The following is a 27,340-nucleotide window of genomic DNA, read 5'->3' as shown; positions in this document are numbered from 1 at the left end:
AACAGGAGACTTTGTGGGAAGGCTTTAGGTATCCAGCAGAGATCTTGTCTGTGTGTTTCGTCTCAGCTCCTTCTCCTCCTCCTGAGCCATTAGCTCAAGGATATTGAACTCGGAGTAACATGCAAGAATAAATGGAGGATGTTGGGGGGGAAAAAAAAAAAAAAGGTTTGGGAGCCACAGGGTTAGTGACAGGCTGTTGAGCATCCAAAGAAAGTCTCATTAAAAAAGCATTTTAGTGTTTCATGACAAAGCTTACAAGCAATGTCAGTTCCATTAAGGAAGAGCGGTAATTAAAGAGCCTATCCCATCATCCGGAAGGTGACCGATTTTATCTGCACCACAGTTACTCTGGAAGGGATCCCGTCTCTTGAACCAAGTTTTCATATCGATTAATTGATTCATTCAACCTCCTTTGTAAATGCTTAATTAACCCTGAGCCCCCTATTAAAACGTCACTGACCGAATATCTCTTGATCCATTATCCTTGGAAGTTTAGCAGGCGCAGATTTCAAGAATCGCAATGGCATTTTCCCCTCCATCTGACGGCCGATGTCACATGATCGGCAGCGTCACAGCTGAGCCAGGACTCCACAGAATATGAATGGAAGTCGTGTCAGACCAGCACTTTACCATTAGCAGAAGTTAGCGCCGGCGTGGCGCAAGAGGTAGAGCAGCTTTCTTTGGAACTGAACAAGTATCGCTGAGGAGGAAAAATGAACCGCTAGCTGCTGCGCTGGTGGACGCTCATGGGTCATCCATGATGGGTTAATTGCAGAGAACATATTTCCCCACAAGGAATTAATAAAGGCTAAATCATTATTATTATTGTTTTTTATTAAAAGTATTGCTCATTGAGTATGTGTTTTGTTTTCTTTTTTTTCTTTTTAAACTTGATCCCAGGTGTTTAATGTGATTAGATAGCAGTCCCTTTTTTTTCTTTCAGTTCTATTAGAGCGAACCAAAGCTATCAAAATATAGCTGAAATCGTATTGTTGCACAGATGCAAAAACAACTGCGGACTACAAGTCCTACATTATGATAAGTCAAAAAGATTTAACCACAAGTGGCTGTGCCTGTTCAATAAAAGATAACTAAAATATTTTTCGATCATTTTATATTTTCAATATTATTTATACTCAGCATAATGTTGTTTTGAAGTATTGAGTTCATGATGATGACTTGCTATTTGCTATCAAGTTATTTTCTTGATCGCATTCCATCACATTTTGACATTGTGGTATCCTGTCAGTTGTGCTTGATGCAGTCTGTTAAACAACCTATCTAGATCATCACATGGTGCTTCTGTAAATATTTGTTTCTTTTAAATCATTGAAACTGATGCTGCAGAATAATGTCTTCATTTCTTAATATATTTTTTTTTTTTTTTGTTAATTCATATTTTTTGTTCTGATCTCAGCACAAATAATGATCCCGTTGAATTATTATCTATGTCTGTATCTGCTCCTGATATTTTCACGGGTGCAGATAATTTGCAGCCGGCCCTGTGAATGGATGCAATTTGGGCTGGATAGAATCTTATTTAAAAAATGCCCGCTCTTTCCTCCGATTGAGACCGATGAGCGGAGAATGGTCCATCCTGAGGAAATCTCCGTTAACAATGACCGTGTGTCCATGCAGCTCATCAAACAAACCGTTAAATCAGATTAATCCTGGAGTAGAGCCGTGCCACATGAAGGGTGACATTTGAAAACTCTGTCATGGCAATCATGCTTTGGTTAGCTTCATTAGCCGTTGAATATCTGCACCATTACAAAGCAGAAACTCCTGTGAATTGAATGGAGCTTAATCACATGCGAAAGCGTTATTTTGATATGTATATTGTTAGCTAGCAAATCTCAATTTATCTCGTTAGGTAAAATAGGCCTCAGAATTCCACTGAGAAATACAAGTAAACGGCTCCTCCGTTTCACTTTCTTAAAAAGAGGCATTTGGAGATAATTCCTGCTCTGCTGCCTGAAATGTAAAATAAAGCATCGGCACGTTTTTTTTTTCTTTTAGAGTTTTAACAACTATTCTCAGTGATCTGTTTTCGTTAAAGATTTAAAAAGAATTTAGAGATGGAGGAGTGTATAACAAACACTGACCATTAATTCAGCGGAGGTGACAGTCAGCGCTGTGGGATGTCAGACGACAAATATTGAGCGTGAATAAATTCCACTCAAAATCTCCTGTCTCTCATCTTCCCACATGAAAGATATAGCGGAACCTGTCACACCTTCTATATGCCAAAAAATTCGTTTCATGGCAGTATTCCAAGCTTACTTGGATCTATGACAGGTCGGAATTATTATTGCTAAAAAGATTTGAGGTCCTTGGTCTATTTAGTTTTACTTCACAGCAAGTCGGAAATCTTAGAGCTTTGAAACTGAGACCATGATTTTTGGCTTTGAGAAACACTGCTCAGCATTTTTGGTTTTATTTATGTTACTAATGCATTCTTTATTTTATAAATTTATGACAAGTGTAGCAAAAGGCCTTTTTTCTTGTTTCTTCAATTTTGACCTGAGGAAGATCCAGATATATTTAGCAATAAACCTGGTTTTCAAATAGTGGGCAGGCTTTGCCTCTTTTAATAGCAACTGTGTTTGATGTTCTTTCATTTTCTGTCTGTCTGTCTGACTGTGTTTTTATTCAATCTCTTATTCTCACAGATGCAAGACAGATAACAAATTTACTTGTTCATGACTTCATCATGTGTTTATTACGTAAAAGCTCCAATTAAGAGGGGAGCGTCAGGTCAGGCCAGTGTTTAATAGGTTTAAAGTATTGATTAGACTATGATTGCATGATAGTGCGACCGGTAGGTTATTTCTGCTGCTGTGATGAGGTGAACTATAGAGATGTAACTGGAGCTGAACACCGGAGTAATCGCCCTCTTTCAAGGAATCAATAAGTTAATCAACGGCAGATCAATGGCTCGTCACAAAGAAACGAAACACCTGTCGGACACTAGAAAGTGCACTTGTGTTTTATTTGGGAGGACTCGACCATCCTACCCTGCATTTTGTCAGCAGTTCTCATCTGCTTTGAAGCACCGAGTTAGCTTGACCTTTAAAGGCCAAATGCCTCATTACGAAAATCATCAAACAATTTGGGAAATGAGCCCTGGGTGGCAGGATGACAGAGGTTTCTGTTTTTTGAATAATGCTGTTTCCTTTGAATATGTCCGAAGCTGCGCCGCGCCTTCAGACCGGCCGTTTGTGTTTCAGTGCGCTTGTCCTCCATCTGTCCCGCCAGGTGTGTCCTGCTGCCCCTTCTGAGCGTGAAGCCTCCCCACCAAGCTCTTTTCCTGCTGGTGGACTCCATCGATGAGGGGTGCCAGCTGGGCGAGGGGGAGCAAAGGTCCTCCCCCGGCTCCCCCAGGACCATCGCCGAGCTCCTGGCCAGCCATCATGAGTTCCTGCCTCCTTGGCTGCTGCTCATCTGCTCGGCCCGAAGGCAGAACAAGGCCATCACCAAACTCTTCACAGGTGAGCTTCATGAAGAACATCAGACTTGCAATTCATTAGGCTGTAACTTTATTTTACCCTCTGATATTATCTTCCGTACCTCCAAGGGAATTCATTTATTTATTCGTTTTTTTATTGATTGGTTGATTGGTAAGCCAGATATTCATCCAGATACAGAATGTTACAATGTAACAGGTAACACGCACACATTAATACACAAATTAAAGAAACACAGACAGACTGAGACAGACTTACTTGTTTACATTATTTGAAGCCCCAACTATCCATGAGGGTTTGGCACTAGCCAGGTGTTGCGATCGCTGAAGCACATGCAGAGGAATTCCCAACTAACATGTGCATCATGTTGATGTGTAGGAATTGGGAAGGGCTTTGGGAATCAAAACAGAGAGTGGCAAGTAGAAGCGTCTCTATAGTGACTATTCCAATGAAGGCAACAGCACTAGCTAGCGACATGAACATCAATGAATTTAGAGGCAGTCCTTCTTGATGATTTTGTCTTATGAAAAGCTTTGAACCTTGACAAATGGAGTTGAAAAAACATTGTTTTCAACTAAGGCGGCACAAATACCGGTAAGAGCTACCGGTACATAGGGTACCTTATTGTGAATGCACTATGTTTTGGGAGTGAATGGAGTTGTCAGGGCGTTGGTTTTTATTCTATTAATGTAGTTTGATTGACTGACTTATCTGACTGTAATGTTGACATTCCCTTTAGCGCAGCTTCATCTCGTGCATGCATAACGCAACCCAAGCCACTCCAGTAGTTTCTATTCTATGCGCCTTATAATGCGGTGCACCTTATATATGAACACAGTTTTAAAACAGGCCATTCATTGAAGGTGCGCCTTATAATCCAATGCGCTTTATAGTGCGGAAAATACGGCATATATGTGTGTATGTGTACATAAATTTAGATATGTGTGTGTGTGTGTGTGTGTGTGTGTGTGTGTGTGTGTGTGTGCGTCTCTCGATTCATTGGAAGTAAAGATTTGTCCTGTGTCAACAGTTTATGGCATTAATATATGGTATAATTATCCAATTACCAAATACGCCTACGAAACTGTCTGGCAGGTTTAATTTGCCAGCACCTAGCAAAAACATCAACAACCCAATTGCTTTACTATGTTTCCGGGAGGCATTTTCTGTAAAACGAATCAGTTTTTATCAAAAATAATTTGGACGTCGTTTTCATACCAGAGCTGACTGACGTGAGAAGACAGTTTGACGTATAAGGCAGTGTTTGCTCTTGTCAGCCGAGCTCTGTGCTCATTTCACTCGCTGACATGGCTCCCTTTTCTGTCAAGGCCGCTGGAATACTACAGAGGCGAGAGCCTGCAAACATCAAGACATGCCTGAAGAGATTAAACTCACTACTGCAGACCCCTGTAATCGCTGCAGCGCCTCCTGTGACATCGTGCCGTACCAGCTGCTATTATCTCCCTGTCAGGCCAGGAGCCCACTTTGTGGTGATGAGCTGGCGTTGCATTAATCAAGGACCAACGCAATGGGAGGAGTTCTCCTCTGTGGCCCGCGCTGCTCTCCGTGTACGTCTGCCATTCCAAAACCACGGAATGCGGGAGCTTGTCGTGGCATCCGCTTTTCGTGTAGTCTTTACGTAATATCATTTTGTTTCTGTATTGCCAAGGGTCTACTTTCATCTAGCTTCTAATGCATTGACCAAACTGGTTGATCGGATTTAACCCATCAACCTATGATAGATTTTTTTTTTTCTGCACTCTGAACAAGACATTCGTTAATTCTCAGTTGGATTTAGAGCTTGCTGAAGGTGGATTTTTTTGGGGGGTGGAGTTTGGAGGTAAAAAGGGCAAAATCAAATATTTGCTCTTCTTACAGCTACATTCTCTGGCGCTGATTTCGTTAAGCTAATAGTTTTGAATTGTTGAATAGTCTGTTGCAATGGACAGCCAATTCAGAAACCAGACTTTCAGGTGGTATGGTTGTTTGGAACACATTTGCGTCAGAAACAGTCAATGTCGTAAGAACGATGTTAGTCAGAAGACTGAAATCACTCACAACCGTTGAGTGACGATCAATATCGAGACGTCTTCTGTCCCCATGGGAACGTAACAACAAAGTGATCAGGTACATCACGTCTAAACTGTTAACCAGGAGCATTTTAACAATACCCAACTATATGCTGTTAGTTACATAGCTAAAAGGCTTATTGTCTACGTATATCATTATGGGATCTGTTAGGGCTCAATTTGAAATTTATAGCAAAATAAGACATAATCAGATTGTAAAAAGTAAATGTTCTATATTTCCTTCTTTGCAATTTCTCTCTGCTGCTCTTGTGAATTTAACCAGAATCGTTGTTGGGTTTCTCTCCCTTCTCTCTGAGGGAGACAGGCACTCACTCCATATCAAAGTATATTCATTAGCAGAGTCTCACTCCCAGAATACTGATTGGGTATTATTTTGTTCTTCAAAGACGACCTAAAGATCCTGCTTTTGTGCAAATCAATCATCACACATAGCGGTTTCTGTCCTGATGTTGAAGTATTACACAAGTCTCCCTCAGCTCATAGCCTACTCCCTGCATGACCTCCCTGGAAGTTCCTTTTTTTAAACTACATCTAACTCATTTATGAAAGGTGATTCCATCTACTATGCAATACGTTCAAATTATTTTTATATTTTCCACAGTTTGCAATTCAACTAGTCCCCACATTGTCAATTAATTAATCATAAAGTTTAGATGATAATGTTGAGGCAGTCGGCCCTCAACTCAAATCAAGTTTTTTTTTGTTTTTTTTTTAATCTGTTAAGTGTTTTGCATTACTGTTGGCGTCAAGTAGTAATGCACAAGGGTATCACCTGAACTTTGTAAAAGTGATAGGACCTTAAAGAAGCGCTAAATGGATAAAAGGATTTTGTGTCAAGAAAACTATACCATCACATGTATTTGATAAGCAAAAGAAACAAAACCAGTCCTTCCAATGGAATATGCCTCCCAATGTGGCTGGACTTTGTGACATATAACACAAACGTGGTGTTCTTTGCACTGACAGGCTTCAGAGGCAGTGTTTGGCATTCATTGGTTATTTCGCACTCTGGTGTTTGTTCAGTAGTTTCCCCACGATGTTCTGCAGGTGTGCTAAAATGAAGTCAAAGTGCGTGGGCACTCTTTTTTTTTTTTGTTTTGTTTTACACGGGGCGGCTTTCAAATGCAAATGAAGAAGTTTGTCAGTGCACTCATCTAGAATAGCCCTTGGATGAGTTGGGTCTGTTACCATCCAGTGTGTTTATATGTGAGTCATTTAGGTTGTTGGTTGAACTCCAAACGTGTAAAAAAATTGACAACTCCAGCCGGATACAGATTACTGCTTTAGAGAAAGCAAAAATCAATTGTATGCAAGGCACAGATCTTATTTAGTGAGTTCATGCATTTTTTTTTTTTTTTTTCTTTTTCCAGATTAAAGCAACTCAATGTTCGGTCGCTTGTAAAGCAAGAACTAACCTCTGTTACCTCTTTGAATAATTGCATGCTTGGTTATTCATACTGCTGGATATATTTGTGGGTGTTGAAATATTATAAAATGAAGTAAGTTGAAAAAAGGGGGAAACAGCTTAGACTGCAGTTGAAATGATGGTGTAGTATATAAGTCGATCATTTGGTTTGGATTGGAAAGCAAACTGAAATATGTTATCGTGGTGTGGATCATTATTTCTGTCTCATAACTGTTGGTTGAAAGTGTTCTTCACAAAATACATTTGCAAAGAATGTATAAGGTTGATTCCTTGAGGACTTGATGCCCAGTAAGCCTGACTTAGTCATTGCAGAGACCTAATGAGCCTTTTCAAGATATAACATGAGTCCTGGATTCAGTTATTTAAAATTGCATGGGCCACAAAGTCTTTGCGTTTTAGCATTGATTAGCTTGCAGATTATATCTCTTCAGACTTTATCGTTTATAGTTTTGCTCAATACTAAGTCTCTTTTTCTGTCAAACAGCAAAAAAGCTAACACCAGTCTTAAAGGGCCAAAAGATCCGTCTTTGTCAGATTAGTTAGGTTCAACCTCTTGGATCCACTTAGTTATTGAAGACCCTCAGGGGCTTCATGGACCACGAGTGGAGCTTTTAGTCTCAAGCGCTCTCCTGAATTGGGTGCCGTTTGTTTATCGACAATGTGTGATTTCACAAAGCAGTTGAGTGTCCGTATTATCAGAGCAGCTGTGTCCAGTTAGAAGAGTCGCCATGTGTTCACGCCTCAATCCAACCCTGCGCCCGAAAAGTAGGTTGTAAATGATTGTTTGCTGTGTTTGGGACTGAGCAGGCCTTAACGTGTAGGTGTCACGGCGCTGTAAGTGTCGTCGGGATGAGTGATTTGCATCGGAGGTGGGGGGAGATCAGGACTTTCAGTCTTTTGTGGGTGTCATCCAATTTAACAAACCAACTGCGATGCAAGCTGCCCATTTCATAATCACAAAGACAAGCCAACCCACGCTTTCCTCCGACATCAAACCACCCCCACGTGCGCGCCCATCATTGATGAAAGGTGCTGAATCACCCATGACGGTACCGCGTGAAACATCCCCATTGTGCTTTCCAAAAACTTTTAGCCCACCAGAATCACAGATACGTTTTATATTTGATTTCCTGTCTGCGGTAAATTGCATGAACTCACATTATATTGTCATGGTACATTCTGGTGTGCAGCATCTGTTGGTTTGTCTGGTTCTGAGCAGAACGATGCCAGTTGTGATGAGCAAATTTCACGAAAGTTGGTAAAGTGTTACCAGTGTAAACAAGAGCCAAATCTGGACTACAATAGCTGGAACCTGTATTGATGTAGACACTATAGCCTGTTGTAGTTGTCCGTGTATGTCATGCTTTTATAAGTATTGCTGTGTTGTATGTTTACATTTTATTACGCCGATAGGAAATATCAAGAAAATCTGTAGATATTACGCAGACATTCCCATATGTCAGCATGGACGTCAGGGTCACAGATCTGAATGGGTGAGGTTTTGGTGTACCGTCGTCTCAGCGCCCCTCTGCTTTACTCTTTGAGCATCATTCTCTTTATACTAGAATGGGCAAACAGTAGCTATTTTCCCTTGTTTTTTACTGCTTCGCATCAGGTTTCCTTCTTCAAACCTCTTTGATGGTAGCACAGCTTTTGACATGCTGATATTCCAATCAACCACCAGATATGGGAGGGGATGAGTCTCCTCTTTTCAACGGGGGAACGCGGCCAAGAAAACAAGCCTCCTTCTGAACAGAGCAGCAACCCAAATCATATATCAGATGTGATGCCACCATTAGAAAGAACTGAAGGGCATATGGTAATTGTTGTTTTTTTTTTTTTTTTCTTTTGGCGGAATTGCCTGTGTGGCCCTCTCTGTGAACATACTGTTCTAGATTTTATTCTTTGTGTCGCGGCATTTCACTGGATGCCTTTGAGTTTGTTCATTGAAATGCATCCACGGGCCTACAATAAGCCTTTTTCCTTTGCCAAAGCTTTTAGCCACAACTGTTTTGTCTAGTTTCAGACTTCCTCTTTTAGTCCAACACTGGAAATTCTTCAACAATACTAGCTTTTTGTCCCGCTCAGTGACTGATGGAGATGTGCACACAAACGCACTCACCCACTTACGGTGCCCACCATTAGGTCGCATGGTGTTTTAGGAGTATACCACTATGTGAATGCTCCTTATTCATACTGCAATGGACCTAAAATAGACCAAAGGATTTCGGAGTATCACACTGAGGCCAAGAGTCCTCTAAAAATACCCTCCATGTTGTTTACAAGTCTGAGATGGCAATGACCTGCCAAGTGACTCCACTTTCATGCTGTATTAGAGGCCAACTCCTTTTTTTATACAAGTGGCCTATTTCTTTTGGGGTGGAGGTTGTGTGGCTTTCCAAGTCAAAATTGGTCTGGGAGGATGTGAAGTTTGTGGTTCTATGAATATAATGTTGATAAACTTAGAGGAATAACCTTTTTTGGATAAAGGTAGAGAGGAAGCAAAGTGTCTGCATACCAAACCTGTGCAAAAACAAAAGCCCAACTAAGACTCCAATTTTTAGAATTGAAATCCTCATATTTGGTGAAGTTCTTTGTTCTGTAAAGTAGAAAAGCAAAAGTCATTAGACTGCACTGAACAGTAGAACAAATATTCAGAGTCTGAGATCCCAGTGGCTGATACATGCGGCTGGAACTGTAACACACAAAAAAAGCATCATAGGCCTCGATCAACATTTGAGTAGTTCATTAAATACACACATTACAAATAGTAACTAAGTTAATTTAAAAAAAAAAAAGGACAAACATGACTTTCCATAGACCATTTGCCACAGGTAAACCTCTCCCGCGCACTCTGTGGTCGGCCATTGTTATAGACAGACTTTGCTTTGGCGACCAAATAATAAGCAATGAAAACACAGAGAATAATGAGAATCAAAAGACAATTATGATCTGTTGCTGAAAAGTACTCATGGAGCAAAATGGCAGGATAAAGGTTTGATTTTATCACCTACATTTCTGCATTGACATTTGAGCTGCACTGATATGTCATTGCAGTGCAGCTACTTTCTCTAAGGACCAGACGCAACCAGATATCAGGTATCAAGTCCACGGGATGTCGCACAGATGTCATATTTTAGCTTGAGTTGCACGTTTTTGTTTGAGGTCAAATCTTGCATCTGAACATGGCGTTTTCAAACCGTACACTCCGTCGATGTTTAAACGGTGTTCCCTTGAACATCGTCGACACTGGAATGTCTTATGTTCGTGAAGGCCAATATTCTATATCCGTATACAATCAGTTTCAGTCTCCGTATTGCCACATATTTACTGAGGTAAACCTATTTGGCTGTATCTGCGAAAGCCTTTCTAAACACACTGATGCATTAAAGAGGCTCTTTAAAGGATCCTTTTTGTTGTGATTAAGTGACCAAAGTATGTGTTGTCTCAGCTTCGTGTTTACTTCTACTAGCCGACTCTGATATGTCACATCTGTGTTAGTTGTAATGTTTCTTTCCCTTTAAAAGAGATTACATTTCCCCCCACAGGAGTAAAAAGCCTGAATTCCTCTTTTCTTGTACAACTGTTATTCATTGTGTCTGTCTCGGGCTGGAATGTGCTTTGGGAAGTTTTCAACACCTCTGAGACCGAGCAGGAAGAAGGAGGCATTCTGACTTTTGCAGCCTCACTCGCATCCGCTTGGCTCAGGGCCTCACGGACAAAGACCGTTCTGTTAGAATGCAGAACCTTTTTTATTTTTTTTCCTCTCTTAACTGCAGAGTATCTCGCTGGCTGACTCACATTATATGATCACTCGGTTCTGATTAAGCCTCGGTGTTTCCTGTAGTCAATTGGACCTGGTCCGATTCTGTCTCGAGATCTAAATAAGCGCCAGAGCTGCGCTGAAAACGGAGTCAGCCGGTAGCGGCGCCGCCTCCTTGTGCCCCGAGTGGCAAAAGATCTATGGAGAAAATGTTGCTTTCCCTCTGCTCACCGCCTCTTTCTGCTGTGCTACTGTAAGGCCATGATAGGGGTAGCAGAGTGGAAACACTTAGGCAGCGATTTTGGTCGGGAGCTGGGCAGACTGTGTGCCAATTTAACAAGGCCGCCGGCAGAGCAGTGGGAAGGGGAAAGAGAGGGCGGTATGGAGGTGGGAGATGGGGGTTGGGCTTTCAAATAGAAACAGCCTTCCAGACAAGTGTTATTTTTTTTTTTTATCTAGCCTCATTCCTCTGCCTCATCGCTCAGCATGGAACACGTACACACTGGCAACGAAGGTGATCGTTTCTCAACTGATTACATGACCAGTGATGAACAGACCCCGCAGTTGCATCCACTGTTGTGGTTTTGAGACTCTTTGTTCTTTTGTTGCCTTTATTAAAAGCGACTGTATTACCATGCCCTCATCAGTAGTCCCTTTAAAGAAAGAAGAAAAAAAAAAAAGACTCATTTGAATCAGAAGTCCCACGCAACAATTGATGCAGACAATTAGTTTTTTTTCCATCCCCTGTAGGCATCACTGAACTGTAAATAGCCTTCATCTGCCCAATGATGTTCATAGCGTACAGTTGTCAAATTCATTGTTTTTCCAGTATAAACAATGTGATGTCTCTCCTAGGGGCAGCGTAGTGTACTACACCGAGTATATCAGCCTGTCAGAAACGTCCAACAGGGTTTTTTTTTTTTGTCTTCATATAATAAAATCCTTGTATGGACAGGCTGAACTGGGGTTTGGTTGAAGCATCAGTAACACATTCGCACTCCCGTGCCAGCTGAATGGACACACTGAGAGACCTTGGCTCTGGTGATTATGCGCCGGCAAAACACAAGATGCAGGCGGTACACTTTATACTAATGAAAAATGACACAGTATGTAGGGTTCCCATCCTTGAAACCAGTGGACCAATTTTCTAGTCATGGAAAACACATGGAAAATGACATTTCCAAAAAAAATTAACAAAAGCTTAATGTCCTGAAAAATTTAGTGTTGTCCAAGAAATTATTTAAACATTGTCCAATTTTCCTACGAGAGTTTCCGTAGCTGATGACATTGCCATTTGAAAGGCCACATTTTTGTGAGGGATCATATTAACATTCCAGTGTTAACTTTTATGGCAAGGGGGATTTGAATACTACTTACGGGGAGGAAAAGGAAATCAGTGTATAACTCACTTTGAGAAATAAGTATTCATTTTCACAAAGTTCCCCAGGACAACCAGTGTTCTTCAAATTCTCATGACAGAATGGCCAGACTTCTTTCGAGAAAGACCTTTGGAACGATAGATTCTGGAAACATTTAGCTCTCGCAAAAAGTGCGAGAACCTCGGAATCTGATCCGGTCCTTTTAAATTCGGATTTTATCATGTTTCTGTTTTTTTTATACAGTCAGTTTGGGCAGGGCCAGGCCTTGTTCTGGGTTTGTTTTTTTTTTTGCATCATGGTGAGCGCCCCCTCCTGCAAAATAGGACAAACAAGCACTGACAGGCTACAGAATAACAAGAAGTCTCTGTATTAGTTCTCAGTGGTTGAAGGCCAAAGTTTCTTTTATTTAGTAGGTGCAACAAAAAAAGAGAGTTGTTGAGCTTTTTGTGTGAGTGACAGCAAGTGGGTTGTGAAAAACGTTGTGTCAAATCAACGTCTTTCACTTTGAAGCAGCAGGACGAAAATAAGAGAAAACCCGATCGTGTTCCACTAACTGAGGATTGAGTAGAATAGATTTTCACCTCCCACCGATCGACAAAGTTACACTTCATAGTCTGCCTTTGCCCGAGGAAGATCCCGTTGGAGTCCGTAAAATATTTGAATCCGAAATCTATTCACTTTGATGCTCACTTGTATCCAGCCTATTTTTTGTCAGGATGTACAGCTTCAGGGTCTCTTATCTTACCAACTTTCTCGGCAAAATCTTCGGATGCTACAGTTTGTGTCTTGATCGGGCAGTAGGATGGCTCTCTCCTGTTTGTCTTTGAAAAGTTGTGAGTTGAGGGTATCCTAAGAATGTTTAGATGTTTTTTTTTATTATTAGTTGGAATATTTAATTCATTTTGTCCTCTCACAAGTCTGAGTCTACCTCGATTTTGGATTAGTTTTGTCTCTGCTTATAAGTGCGGAGAAAACACATTTTTTCAGACCGGTTAATATCTCTTGTTGGCATTATGGCTGATGCAATATGTGGACATGTTGCTCAATCAAATCATTTGTCTTATTTATACTTGATTTTATATATACTACTCTATAATCAATCCTACTCCATAATCTTTCCATGGGTTCCCAGGCAATTGCAGTATCACTGGTTGGGAATCGGTTTAGTGGTTAAAACATGACTATTATGTACTCGGTTCACATCTGGAACCTTTGTTATATGTCGCTCTCCATCGTTTTTATTTCCTCTCATCTCTTTACTGTTGACTGTAAAATGAAGACATAAAACATGGAGGGAAAAATAATTATTAACCTCGGAAGAAAGAGAGGACTAAAGATTATATCAGTCTATATGCACGCTTTCAGATCTAGCTGTTTTACAAGCAAGACCTTGATCTTAAAGAGATCTCTGCAGAGCTAAAAGACATTTGTAGCGATGGAAGATAATCTGATTCTGCGGTATATTATAATTCTTGTATCTCTCCCCCCTCTGTGGTTGAATCTCAATATTCATCTGCCGATACTTGAGGGATATACGTACAACGATACATGCCAAATTATTGCACAACGGGAAAAATAAACCTCATGCAAGCAATACCCATGTGGTTATGAGGCTATAAGTTCTGTGTTCCAGCCTCAATTGTGAGTCAGAGATTCGCTGGTAAAAAGTGATAATCATACAAAACAGACTTAAAACACCTCTCTGGCAGAGGTCGTCTCTACCGAGCCCATTTGTCTTTTTAGAATGACAATTGACATAACAAATGAATGCAGCGGTTGCCATTGGCAATAATTGATTGATCTGTAATGGCTTGAGTTGATACTCACTGTTGCTGGTTGGTGCCTCCCCAAAGACTGCAGTTCCAGGACTGCAGTCCTTAGACCACAATTCTGTCATGACATGTGACCCTTCTTTGTTCTCAAGTTGTGACGCTTTGTCAAAAAATGCCCCCCGGTGAGTAACGGTTGTTCTATTTTAGGCAACCGAGTAGTTTTATCGCCCCCTAAACCTCAGCCAAGAACTTGGCTTACACCAAACTTGAGTGAATTAAAGTAGTTCTGTCGCGCAAAACTGCGAAGTAGCAATTATTAGTCAGTCGTACGTCTCGTCACAGCACCGGTCTACCGGACTAACTACTGTTTCTGGTCGTCTTGGACCCTTCAGCAAGCTATTATTGGATCTGTAACCGTTTACAAGTTGCAGTAGAGTCGGCTCAACAAATTTTGAACTCCGTGTTAATAAGTGAAAGTCAACAGCTGTCATTGTCTTCGAGAACCTCAATGTCAGCTTTTGAGGGGCTCAGCGACGCGTTTATCATACGTTACATTCGCTGACACATCGTTCTTGTGAAGCGGGGTTTGTTTGCTGAGTGAACACGATGAATCCTTCCTTCTGCGTTGGTCTAAAATGTCTTTTACAGACAGGCTTTGTGGTGTCCGCATGCTTCCCGTTGCCTCTGGCTGTGACGCGAAATGACACCACATCTCACTTTGTGCTGCTGCTTCATCACCGGCAAGCCATGAACTGTCAGCAACTGCCTTTCCCATAAAATCAGCAGCAGGAGAGAGTGGAAACTGCACACACAAACTGCCCCACTGTCACGCAACACGGGAAATGAGGCTCCCCTCTCGACCGATCATAATATCGAGAAATGGGTTTTAAATTTCCGATGACTGACGTCTTTTTTTGCGTCGGGAAATAATCTCCCGAGAAAGAATAATGATGACTGGCTTTCTGCGCCAGGTTCCCGCACTTTGGACGCCGAGCAAAAAGCAAACAGGAGAAGGAGGTGAATGGAGGATGGAGCGGTCGTCCATTTTTTAACTGCAAGTCGATGTAGCTATTGTAGCGGTCTGTAACCAGAGCTGCGAAAGATAAGAACTCCCTTAAATCACCTTCATGCCACAGGAGCTTGTAATAGATTAATTTGTTCAATTAAAACCTGCGTTATTTATCTTTATAGTCTTAGCTCTCCTTCTTGGTCGCAAACAGTATCGGGCAGTTAGTGGAAAGAAAAAAATCAGGTTATATAAATAGCTGCACACACACACACACACACACACACACACACTCACTAGACATAGAGGCCAATCAGTAATGAGTCACAGCTGTAATTAAGATGCTAATATGCCCCTCCTCTCCCCCAGTGAGGGAAATGTTACAAAAGCGTGTGGCCACTTAGAGAACCGGCACATACTGCAAGGCTTTTTCGGCCACAAATACGATTCTTCCACTTTCTGATTAGATCTGACCAGTTCTGGGCTTCTGGAGATGTTTCTGGTAGGAAAGGAAAAAGGGTTTTGATATTGATGGAGGAACTGATATTCTTGATGCACTGAGCACGCAGTTTCTGTCAGCGAGATGTTTCATAAGCACAAGTTGTCATTGCGTGAAATGTTCCAGTAACTATCTTCTATTTCTGTCTCTGCTGATATTTTCAGCCTTATTAAAAGTTGTCATTGTGGACTTAATAGCAGCATATCGAAAAATCTATACACAAGATGTTAGTGCAATGGAAAAACAATGTTTGGATTTTATGATGTGTCCAGTTTTACATGCCGTTGTTTTTGAGGATGTGAGTTTTTCAACAACACACCCCCAAACTGTGCCGAATCAAATATTAATATACCAAAAAAAGGTGGTCATCCAGGTTGGTACTTAATGAGATGTGCCCAAATATAAATGATAGCTCTCTAAAGTTTTCTCTTTGGTCTGCACAGCTGCTGGTATCACATTGATGTGCTTTCCTCGCACGTGTATCTCTACATAAATAATTTTGTCTTTGCAAATGTCACAACATGTTGTTGGATCGACACGAGACCGCTAGTTGATCGCGTGACTCTGAATTCCGTGTTTTCCTTTCCTATCGTCGGGGAGAGTTTGGCCCGCCCCAGAAAAGACCCCGACCGCATCCTCCGCTGCCCCTTGCCCGTCTTGAATGAGGCTTTCTTCGCCCGAACTGTCAAGACACAGACCTGATTTACCGGCAGCCGTCACAAAGGCAAAAGATTTGGCCCGTTCCACAGTGCGCGCCCTCCTCCCGCACTCAAAGTGACTCTTTGTGCCGGGGCCCGCCAGTGAATCTCAGTCGCGGCACCCCCTTAAAAGGTCAACAAATCTCCTTACATCCCCCTGCGCAGGTTTTATTTTATTTACCTTTGTAGGCGATTTCTTTGCCGCAGCTGTGAGACCCGTGAGATCTTCTGGCCAGCTGACAAGACAAACAGTCGTAAAGCAGCCAGGTCGGTTTATATCTGCTGGATGGTGGAATGTTACCCCACTGGTGACAAAAATGGCTCGGCAGACTGAGGCCCACCTGTGTGTCCCTTCCCGCTGGCCAAAGTTGATGTCAAATGGGGGATTTTTTTTCTCCATGTCTATTTTTTCTGATTATTTTGAAAATTAATATGAATTACAAGGAAATACAGTATTGAGGCTTATTGAAAACCAATTTTCATCTTTAATATCTTCAAGAGTAGCAATGCAACTGAAGACCTGGGAAATCACTGGAAACCGTTAAATGGTAAATGGTCTCAAAATGCACTATAAGACACTTTGCGCAAGTAGGCATTCAAACATTCACTCACACACACACACACACACACACACACACACACACACACACACACACGGCTGCCAGCAGAGCTGACATGCAAGGGGTTACCCAGGTTCACTGTCTTGTCCAAGACTGGTGGAGCTGGGGATTGAACCACCAACCTTCAGATTGGAAGGACACCCACTCCATCAACAAGTCACAGCGACCCGATATAGAATTTAACAATTGATTTAACCTCAAAATTAGCAGGAATTTTTCAAATAGTTTGTCTGAAATTTGTCTGAAGAATTCCACATGAAAACACCTTCAAGAGAATCAGCAAAACTGGATTTTTAAAATTAAATTTTCACATTTAGAATTAATATATTTTAGAGGTCAGATCAGTGATCTTGTGTCAGATTTCAATAAATATTTATTAGAGCAGCTGCGCCTTTCACTTCATCAAGGTGATGAAGTGAAAGTCAAGATTAAACCGCTCCGCATTATGCTGGAAATTCCATATTGTGATTTGTATCTATCAAAAATCAAAGTTCCGAATGGGTTAGGCTTTGGCATTGCATTCATATTTTCCGCCTCACCACCCAACTTTTATCTCAAAACCCAAAATAATGAAACCCTTGAAATCTTAATTTTATTGCGAAACAACTTAATGAAATCCCGTGTCCTCTCTTTGCTTTCACCACAGATGATGTCACTGCCTCTGTAACAAAAGCTTTATTTAATCGTCCTCCAGACCCCCGTCTACGCTGATAGAAACACAGACGAGTTGATTTATGTCCGTACTCATGGATGAGATGTCGTCTGCCGGGCTGCACGTCGAGCCGCACTTAAAGACGAGCCGGAGACCGTAATCCTTCGTCGAAATGCTGTAATTTACCAGCATGCAGTCTGACAGCCAGTCAAATTACAGGCCTGCCACGTCTGCATCACCAACACTTTGGTTGTTGCTGCACTGCAGCAACATGATTCACAACATGCTTCGCTGCCTTCGTGCCTCGCGAGGTGATGCCTGGCGGAATGCGGCGCGCCTCGATCGAGCTTTTCACGGCTGCGGCGGTTACGAATTTAGACTTGTCAGTTTTGAGCTTTAATTGAAGGGTGCTTTAACTACCTCTTAATTCGAATTTGCTAGAAGAATTGCCGTGGAATGCTTAGGATGGTTTTGTTGCCCCAGTAAATGCTTCCAAAGTAAAGACTCCCCCCCGACTCCACCAAATGGCTTTTATAGCACTCAGCCTCTTGACCCGAATGCCAAGGATAACGTTCAAGTACCTGACTCCACGGCAAATTGCTGAAGCTTTACTTGATGCCGACTCTGTTTGCTGGACATCTTCCCCGCACCAAAGTGCTTCCAGACCTTTCCTGGCAGCGCGTGTTGATAGCAGATAATGGTTTGTTTGAATTGATGGCTAATAAAAGATGACTGACGTGCCGGCGCGAAGCACGTGGCCTTAAGCCTCAATGGGAGGTTGGCAGGTTGTGCAGCCCGACGCGGACGCGGGCATGCAGGGGGAATTTGATCCGGAGTTACAGTTTCACGGCAGCTCTTTTTCAGCCTTGCAGGCAAAATCAGGAAAACAGAAATGTTTATTTAAAGCAAAGTAATGGAGTTCAACATGATATGGAGTAGGAGCTGTTTGATTCCCATTCATTTATATAAGGGACTGATAAATTGCTATTTTAAATCATTATTTGCTGTGAGGTTCATTTCATTTATTGATTCATTCACAGACTTTGTTTGTAGTTTTAGTAGTAACAAAAAGGTTAGATTTCCACCAGCGGCTGTCCTGACAATATTAGTCACATTTCAATGATGCCTCAAAATGCCACACATACTCAGTCACCTTTTTGTTTGAACCATGAAATAGTAACTTGAGTGTGTGAGTGTTTCTTCAAAATTTCCATAGAAACAGAAGAAAAAAAAAATTCAAATTACTTTGCGATGTGTGATAACGTTTAGCAGGAGCAGAAACTCATTTTTAAAAAAAAAAAAAAAGAAAGCGGCATCTACAAACAGATTATTTTGGTCCTTTTTGATCTGTTTATTCCAGGCAGGGGGTAGAAAATCTCAGCGCAGGGTTATTTCCCTACTTTATTTTAATTTTTCGCTCGGATGAAGTCTGCTGTCACCTGCGCAGCTGCCTCCATGATATATAGCAATGGGCTTTAGAGAAGAAGAAATCCTTGAGAGGATCCGCGGAACGGAGGCACACACACACACACACACACATTCGCGACCAGGTGCGCTGCCTTCCACTTGAAGCGCCCTGTCACTGTCCTAATGAGCTCCTGCCAATCAAAACCCCCCACTGCCACTGCACCCTTTTATGTGGAATGGTTGGAGACATAAAATGGGGCTGCCTTTTTTTTTTTTTAATGTGTCTTCAGCACAGGTGATGTTTTTTTTTATGTGTGTGTGTGTGTGTGTGTGTGTGCGCAGTTGAACACTGCTATAGGATTGACAGGAAAGCCCTCCCTCTCTGGTTCCCTTTTGAAGCTCAGTGGGAGGCATGTTTGGGCAGGAGCCTTTCTCAGCTGCTCTTGGCCTCCGGGGAAATACAAATTAATCGTTACAGAAATTATTTCAGTGTCTCGCCCGGTGGCCGCTTAGTAAGTTGGGCGGAGGGGGGATTACGCTGCAAATAAAGATTTTCTTCTCCAACAATTAGTTTTATTGCATTTGAATAAATTCCCTATCTGAGGCGGAGAAGAAGAGCCTTCTCAATATTTCCCCTCTTAACTACCGTCTTGGTGACGCCCAACATTTAGGGTTAACAATAGCAGACGCCTGTCTGGAGTCTCCCAACTAATTTGGTTACCTGAGCTTAAAATGTTGCTCCAAAATAGGGCGCAGACTCATCCCTCCCTCCCGGCTATACCAGGGCTTTATATGTGGTATCCCGAGTGGGACAGCTAACGCCTTTATCTGGTCCAATACAGTTACCATAAAACCAAAAATGACATTCCTTTTCTATTAAAATGATCTGAAATCTGAAGTTAGAAAAAAAATTGCTCAGGGAACAGAATATAAAACAAAGGTACAGCTAAACAGCTATAATGAATTCAAAATAAGAACTGCAAAAAAATAATGAAAATGCGCAAGAAAAACTAAAAACTAAGGAAGGAATCACAATTTTTTTTTAAATTAATTTACGCTTTTCATTTGTACTTAAAAAACAAGATTTGAGAAATGACAGAATTAGAGACACCACTGAAGAGGCAGTTTTCCAGGATTAATTGGAGAAACCCTTACTTCACTAAAATGCTTACTGGCAGTCAGCTGGAGAATGTCCGACGCCTGCTGTTCATCATGTGTACCCAATAGAAACCCCATGGAAACATACCCAAGTTTGCGTTTCCCTTTGCAGATCATCTGACAACTCAGGCCAGAAAAAGAGCTATCTAATGAAATTAAACGGATCAAGCCTTGGTGTGATGGAGAAATGAACTGCCTCCCAAATCCCTCCCCCTTCCCCTCTTCCCCCAAATGTGGGCGGAGCCAGTATGAATGGATCCTAACTCAATCCAGGGAGCGATGTAGGTGTTTGTGCAAGTCAAACAACATGTCAGCGCCCACTTTGTGTTTACCCGTCTTCCATCTCAACCTGCTCCAACCTGCCATTATGAACGGTTTAAACCGTCATAAACCGAAAAAAAAAAAACCTGAACCTGAATGTAGTTGGACGGCTAAGCGTCCCTTCAGAGAACACGATTGGCTGTTTGACTGGAGGGGCTGGCGTTTTTCAAAAGTCTACCATTTGAAGTCTGTCAGTGAATCAAGTTGAAATGGATTTAATATTCTTTTGTTAGAGTGAAAACGTGGCTTTGTTTTTCAGAGACCGATTCGCTGGCCTGGTTTCTCGAGAGGACTGCAGTTTTCAGACGGTTAGAGCTGACTGTCACCCACATACTTTTCTTTGGGAGGCAGGCACTCCGGGGTTTCTTGAGCGCCAGGATTGCTGCAGCTGTCGAACAGATGTTTGTCGAGCAAAGGTTTATTGGGGGGGGGGGGGAGCATCAAGTTGTTTTCTTTTTTTTAACAGATCCAATGGCCTTCGATAGCCTGTTTTGGAAGAACGCAACCCGGTCTTGAGATGCCGCCGTTCTTTGCAAATCCCTGGCCGATGAGCTCTTTGCCACTATTTTCCGGTCACACTTCCACACAAACTCTGTCTCACACACACACACACACATAGACCCACGCATATACGGCCTCATTTGTCATCTCAAAAATTAATCTGGATGGCAAACAGTCCCTCTTTTGTGAGAGGGGCTGTGTCTGCAGTGGCTGGGATCCAGCCGAGTAACAAGCAGCAGCTGGCTGGGAGGCCTGAGCTCCACGGCTGCAAATCTTACCCCGATGAAGGTGTCATTTGTCGTTTGTTTATCCATCGCTATTGTTCGGCCCTTTAAACCATCAGCGCACACTCATAAGTCGCACACACACCAAATACTCATGTTACCTTTTTTTTTTTTTTTTTTTGGTCCACTTAGAATGATGGAAAAAAAAAAAAACGAAAAAACTAGCGCTTTGTGGGATTTGGAAAAGAAGAAAATGGTTTAATGGAAGGCTTTTATAACATGTATAATAATGGAAGTTCTTGCATTTTTGAGCCGTATTCGATAGTAGTTCCTGTTACACCACAGTCATCCGATCCCGGGCTGGACGGCTCTCCCGCTGCGGTCTTTCTCTGGGTTTTATCTGCAGGAGCAGGGTAGTAATAACGCCATGACTTCACAGCCGGGGCCGAACGGAGCGATGTCTGCCGATGACTAAAGTGGAAACTTGAGGTCATCTTCTTACATGCACGGCTACCCAGAGAGAGAGAGAAGAGAGAGAGAAAAAAAAAAAAAAACACAAGTGTCACGATGGCCAGGGGCTCTCGCTCCTTATTCTCCATTTTGGACCCACAGAAATTGAAATTGATTTAAGAGACCGATCGAGGCAGTGGGTTGATTTCATGGTGGCTGTAGTCAAATTCCTATCTACTCCTCTGTCTCTGGGCTTTTTCCGTGTGACTGTATCTTCATAATTGATGTGTCACTCGCTGTGGAATGTAGGAGTAAACGGCATCATTTTTCTTCTGATCCCCTAAGAAAAATATTCGTCTCCAGAATTGGGCTGCGGCGCAAACTCCACTTTTATTGGTCCCTCAGTGAATGAAATCAAATCAAAATCAACACCGGGACGAAATATTACACGATGCGCTCGTCCGAAATTGAGAGCGGAGGACTGCTTTTTTTTTTTTTTTTTTTCTTTTTTCATTTTAGTTTCTGTTTGTTCCACTTTTTGTCCTCATTTCCCCCCTTTAATGGCCTCTTCCCCTGTCTCAGCGAGTGCGTTTCCTGTCCCAGCTGGAGCAAACCCAGAATATCCAAAGAAGGATTGGGTTCAGAAGGAGCGGGCAGAATATTCAGTGACGTCACCTGAAAGTCACACGAGCCGACGGCGCAAGACGTCCGATCCCGTAGTGCCTACACAACCGCCTAAAAATACACATCGGCAATGAGACTACCGCCATGTTTTTCAGTTTAATACCTGTACTTGTACAGCTTAACGGCCCCCCTAAACTCAACAAAAGTAGGTAAATAACCAGAAGGGGCTAAACGAAAAGCTAGAGAGAGCGAAGAGAAGACCAGCGAGTGGTCCCTTTCACCGCAACACAAAGTCTGAAATTTGATCTTTTTGAAGGCTCGAAGCCCGAGGAGCGGCGGCTGCATGCGGAACAGGAATGCACATTACTGTCCTGCGGTACTTTGTGCGTCTTTTGATATAAAACAGAGAGGCATAGCATGAAGGACCAATCGCAGTTCATCCCACATTCCTGTATGTCGGCGTTTGAGAGACACGGAGAAAAGAGAAATGAAATCTGCAACGGCTGTCAGGCGGCCGATCCCGGGTTTTGGGAGATATGGTTGCTATGCATGTACTTTAACACACATGGAGATCCTGTGATATAACTCTGGTGCGGAAACAAAAGGTCACGCAGCCAAAGAAAAGAGGGTGATGGGGAGGGAGGAGGGGGAACAAGGAACACAGCGCAGCGGAACAATGACAGACTGGGACGGGTCGGGGTCATTGGGTTGTTGAAATTAAAGGGCAGTTGCAGCCTTTTACGCTGAACGGAGATACCGCGGAGTTTTACTCGGCAAAATTGCACAGCTGTGTCATGTGAAGTTATGGATGTGGATCCTAGTAAATATATACGTAGATATTTAGAAATCAAATCTGCATGTTGTAACCATTCGTACATTTTTTTTTGGTACCACAACCTCACTACCTCACCCATTCGCATGCCATGCGCTAACTACTATCTTCTTTTTATCCTTGTTGGTTCCAACCCGCAAGAATCCTGCCTATTTTTGTTTATTTTTTATTCTTGTCACTCTTTTTATATTGTTGTTTAGTTTCGGTTGTCTATTTTTCACCCTTACTGTTCCATTCTGTTGTCCATTCTTACCCTCATGTTGTTGGTGTTGTTGTTGTTTTCCCGCTGTCTATTTATTTGTGGATGTAGATACTATTTTCTGTCTCTATATATTTATACTCATATTTATTTTCAACACTATAACTGGGATGCTGAGCTGAAAACGTACCTCTTCACCAAGCACTACCCGACTAATCGCACTTAGCGTACTTTGGATCTTCGGTTATTGAATTGCAATTTTTGTAAGTCGCTTTGTATAAAGGCGTCTGCTGAATGACTGTAATAGAAATGGAGCCTATCCCAATTGCCAGTCAATCGCAGGGCCACATACAAGGTCAGACAACATTCACTCGCTCACTTATTCGGAGCAACTTTCCCCCATTTTTTTTTTTCCCAATTGACCTTCTGCATGTTTTTGGAATTTGGAAGGAAACCGGAGAAAACCCACGTAGAATTGAAACAGGGTCCTTCGTGCTGTGAGGCCGCAGCGCTAATCCCTGCGCTACCGTGCTGCCACGTCGTAACCGGGAGGATCATTTTGTGTCAGTGTTTACAGTTGGATTGTTGTACGTGGCGGCTGGACCTGCGTCAGGATTTATCCTCTAGAGATTGGTATTCCATGCTAAAATTACATTTTTTTTTTCTTTTAATTTTCCACGGTCATATTCAGTACAATTAGGTGTCAGTAACATTGATGTTAAAACACTGAAGTGCTACAAAAACTGACGTATGATCAATGAGTCATACATTTGATTATTTTGTATGATGAATACCTATACTTTCTTTCTCTTTATATTGTGTTCATGTTCTTTTTACCTAATATATGAAATATATTATCTGAAAAGTTAAAGCCATGACTCAAATTGCCATTCGCTATTTTGATGATAAGAAATAATCCGATTTAGTCACAGTTCTACTCCAGGTCACAAAATGTGAATTATTTTCAGTGCTGTAAAATCCTTTCTTTGATACTTTTAGGGCAGAAATCTTGGATATTGTGCAATGCGGACTTGTTTTCTTTCAAAAAAGTATTATAGTCCAGTTGATTAATATCAGTATAAATGGATCATGAAACCAATCATCATCAGATATTTTTTTGCTTTCTTTATACCCCTAAGTATTTTTTCACTCTCCAGTTAATATTCAAACTCAGTTATGATCCTAGTCACTGAACACAAACCTGGCCAGCTGCTTCCACTGAGGTAACAGCTGCTTTACACGCAAAGTTGTGCATATATTTTATAGGGTGCTTTTTAGTAGCACAAAGTAGAATTAAGCTTTAAATTAAACATTTTAGGTTTTTTAATTGTGGTATGTAGAAAGCTGAAAAAAAGTTATCACACATACATAGTGTGAACACTTTGCACACTTTTATCAATGTTTACAAAACAACAAAATCCTCAAGGCTCCTGGTCACGACTTATCGGCCTTCGCTTCTGTTGCAGGTCACTTTATCGTAAAACAAATTCAGAGCCGACGATAACAACCCGTCTCTCGTACGGCTACTCTTCAATCCGGCTCGAGAAAAAATCCTCCATGTTTGATTACCCACCTTCCAGGTGTGGCTCCTCCAGCCGCCGGTCGGAATAAGACTGCGGTGTCTTTTCTCTTTCCACACAACGAACAGAGCGCTTCCTAGTCCTCAGTGTTAATCAGGAAGGAATTGCTTTATATAACGAAAGCAGTCAGGGTTACAGATGAATGTAGTGGTGTTAAAATTAGTGTTTTTTTTTTTTTTTTAAACTAGTCATCTCTTAATTGTTTAGTCAATTATGAGACCTTTTCCTCCAATTAAAGGCGTGCTACTTCAAGAAATGTAGAATGCCAGTAAAACTGACAAAGCTCTTATTTTGCCTTTCATCCATGGAAATTGTACATAAACACAATGGTTTCTTTGACCCACAGGCGACAGACTACAAAGATTATGAACAGATTTATTTAACATGGAGGAAAGTTCACATTGCGCTCGTTTCTGGGTGGGCAATTATTGAGCATTTCTGAGAAAAAAATTCCTATTGAGCACCGTTCATTAAGACACGCTGCTGTGTCTTTTTCATTCAAGGCGGTCTGAAGGTCTAGGCAGGGAGCATGAACCGTGAAAATTAGTGATTCAGTGGTTGGATGTTTACGGGCCACTGATGCGCTACAGGCAAGAAACGGATGCCTCTGCTGCTTTTCTGCACGAGAATTTCGAGACATCGGTTGCCCTCTCCGAGGCTCCCGCCGCTGCCAATGACACACCAATAACCTTTACAGTGAAATGAGACTTCGATTTGCCAAATGAGTGGGCTTTTAGATGAATTATGTATTTACTCCAAGGGATCTTAGATGTACTTGCTAGGAATGATTGTGGAGTCCAACTAATATCGAATTTAAACCCTCTGATTTGGCGTCTTGCAATACAAAAAAAACCCTGCTTTCTAAACTGTTAACCGTTTTGTGTCTCAGCGCTTTTTCACATTATTTATGAGCACTGCTCCAGATATATTTATCACAAAATTATTGTTTTTTTCCTTGCTTCACTTTTTGCTTTTCCCTTCGGAGGTCGCCACAGCGAATCAGCCTCCTCCAACTAGCCCTATACATTGTATCTTCTTCTCCCACACCAGTTAACTTCAAGTCCTCTTGCACTACATCCATCAGGTTTTTCTTTGGTGTTCCCCTCAACGTCCGTCCTGGCAGTTCCAGCATTCTTCTGCCAATATATTCACTACCCCTCCTCATGACATAATGTACATGACCAGTACATGACGGAACCGTCTCAGACTTCTCTGACCTTCTCTCCAAAACATCGAACATGTGCTATCCCTCTGGTAGACTCATTCCTGATCTATCCATCCTTGTAACTCCCAAAGAGAACCTCAACATTGTCATCTCTACTACCCTCAGCTCTGCTTCCTGTGTTCTCTTCAGTGCCACCGTCTCTAAACTATACGGCATCGCAGGTCTCACAACTCCTTTGTACACCTTTCCTCCCGGCACTTTTCTCCTCCTGTTCCAACCTGCTTGAACTCCTCTTTCCACACACCATCCTCTCAGCAACTTGTCCAATGCGTCACCTCTTTTCAACACTCTCTTGCCCTGGACTGTTGACCCTAACTACTTAAAATCTTCCACCTTCCCTATCTCTACTCCCTGTAGCCTCATTGTTCCACCATGGTCTTTCTCACACATTTGAAACACACACATATAATCTGTCTTGCTGTGACTAACCCTCTTCTTTCCAGACCACATCCCAAGCGCTCTAGATTTTCATGCTCCCTGGTCTCACTGCAGACCGTAATGTCATCTGCAAAAATCACAGTCCATGGAGATTCCTTTCAAACGTCATCTGTCAGCCTCTCCATCACCTGTGCTAACAAGACAGGCTACACAGCTGATCTGTGACGTAGTCCCACCTCAACCGTTAACTTCTCTGTCACACCTACAGCACCCCTCATCACTATCTCACATCTTGCATACATGTCCTGCACCAGTCTAGCATACTTCTATGCCAGCCTTATTAAAAAAAAATAGGCACCATTACAAATTTTCTCCATTCCTCAGACAACTTCTCACTCTCTAAACTCCTGTTGAGCAATCTAACCAGACACTCGACTGCTGCCTCTACTACATACTACGATTCTTCTTCAATGGCCTCCTCACCTGACCTTTACTAATCTGTACTACTTTGTGGTATACAATTCATTTTCCTCATACGGCAGTTCCTCAAAGTACTCTTCTCGTCTTCCTGTCACTCTTCTCGCATCTGTCAATGCATCCATCTCTATCCCGTATCACCCAAACCTTTCTATCTATATCTCTTTGTTTTGCAAACCTGTGTAAATCATTCTCTCCCCACTTACTCGATGACCTATCATGCAAGTGATCATATACCTTTTGTTTGGTCTTTGCTACCTTTTCCTTGCGTTGCATCACCCTGTTTGTTCTATTCAGTCACCTCACTGTCCCTCTTCTCCTTTGCGAACCACTTTCTCGGTATCTACTTCTGCATTTTCTCATTCCACCACGTAGTCTTCTCATCTACTTTCCTTCCAGACGACCCAGCAAGTAGCCTTCCAACTGTCTCCCTGATGATATTAGCTGTAGTTGCCCAGTCATCTTATAGCTCTCCCTGACTACCCAGAGCCTTCATCATCTCCTCCCTGAAAACCATCCAGCACTCCACCCTTTTCAGCTTCCACCACTTCGTCCTCTGCTCTGCTTTTGTCCTCTTTGTCTTTCTTGTCAC

The 27,340-nt window shown here is 42.1% G+C and overlaps 1 protein-coding gene across 1 annotated transcript in view; it reads left to right on the top strand.

Annotated features, from left to right (window-relative positions):
• ankrd50 (ankyrin repeat domain 50) overlaps window positions 1-27,340 on the top strand; it is a 52,742-nt gene that overhangs the window by 18,804 nt on the left and 6,598 nt on the right. The window contains exon 3 of the mRNA XM_086158245.1: window positions 3,259-3,491. Coding sequence (XP_086014371.1) covers window positions 3,259-3,491 — 233 coding nt within the window. The remainder of the gene's footprint in view (window positions 1-3,258; window positions 3,492-27,340) is intronic.

This window comes from Fistularia commersonii, chromosome 13 (genome assembly GCF_037954325.1).
Source record: "Fistularia commersonii isolate RoL2024-O1a breed Wild chromosome 13, RoL_Fcom_v1.0, whole genome shotgun sequence".
In the NCBI taxonomy this organism is placed as follows: domain Eukaryota; kingdom Metazoa; phylum Chordata; class Actinopteri; order Syngnathiformes; family Fistulariidae; genus Fistularia; species Fistularia commersonii.
The sequence above is the reverse complement of the archived record's forward strand: the minus strand, read 5'-3'. Positions and strand labels throughout refer to the sequence as shown.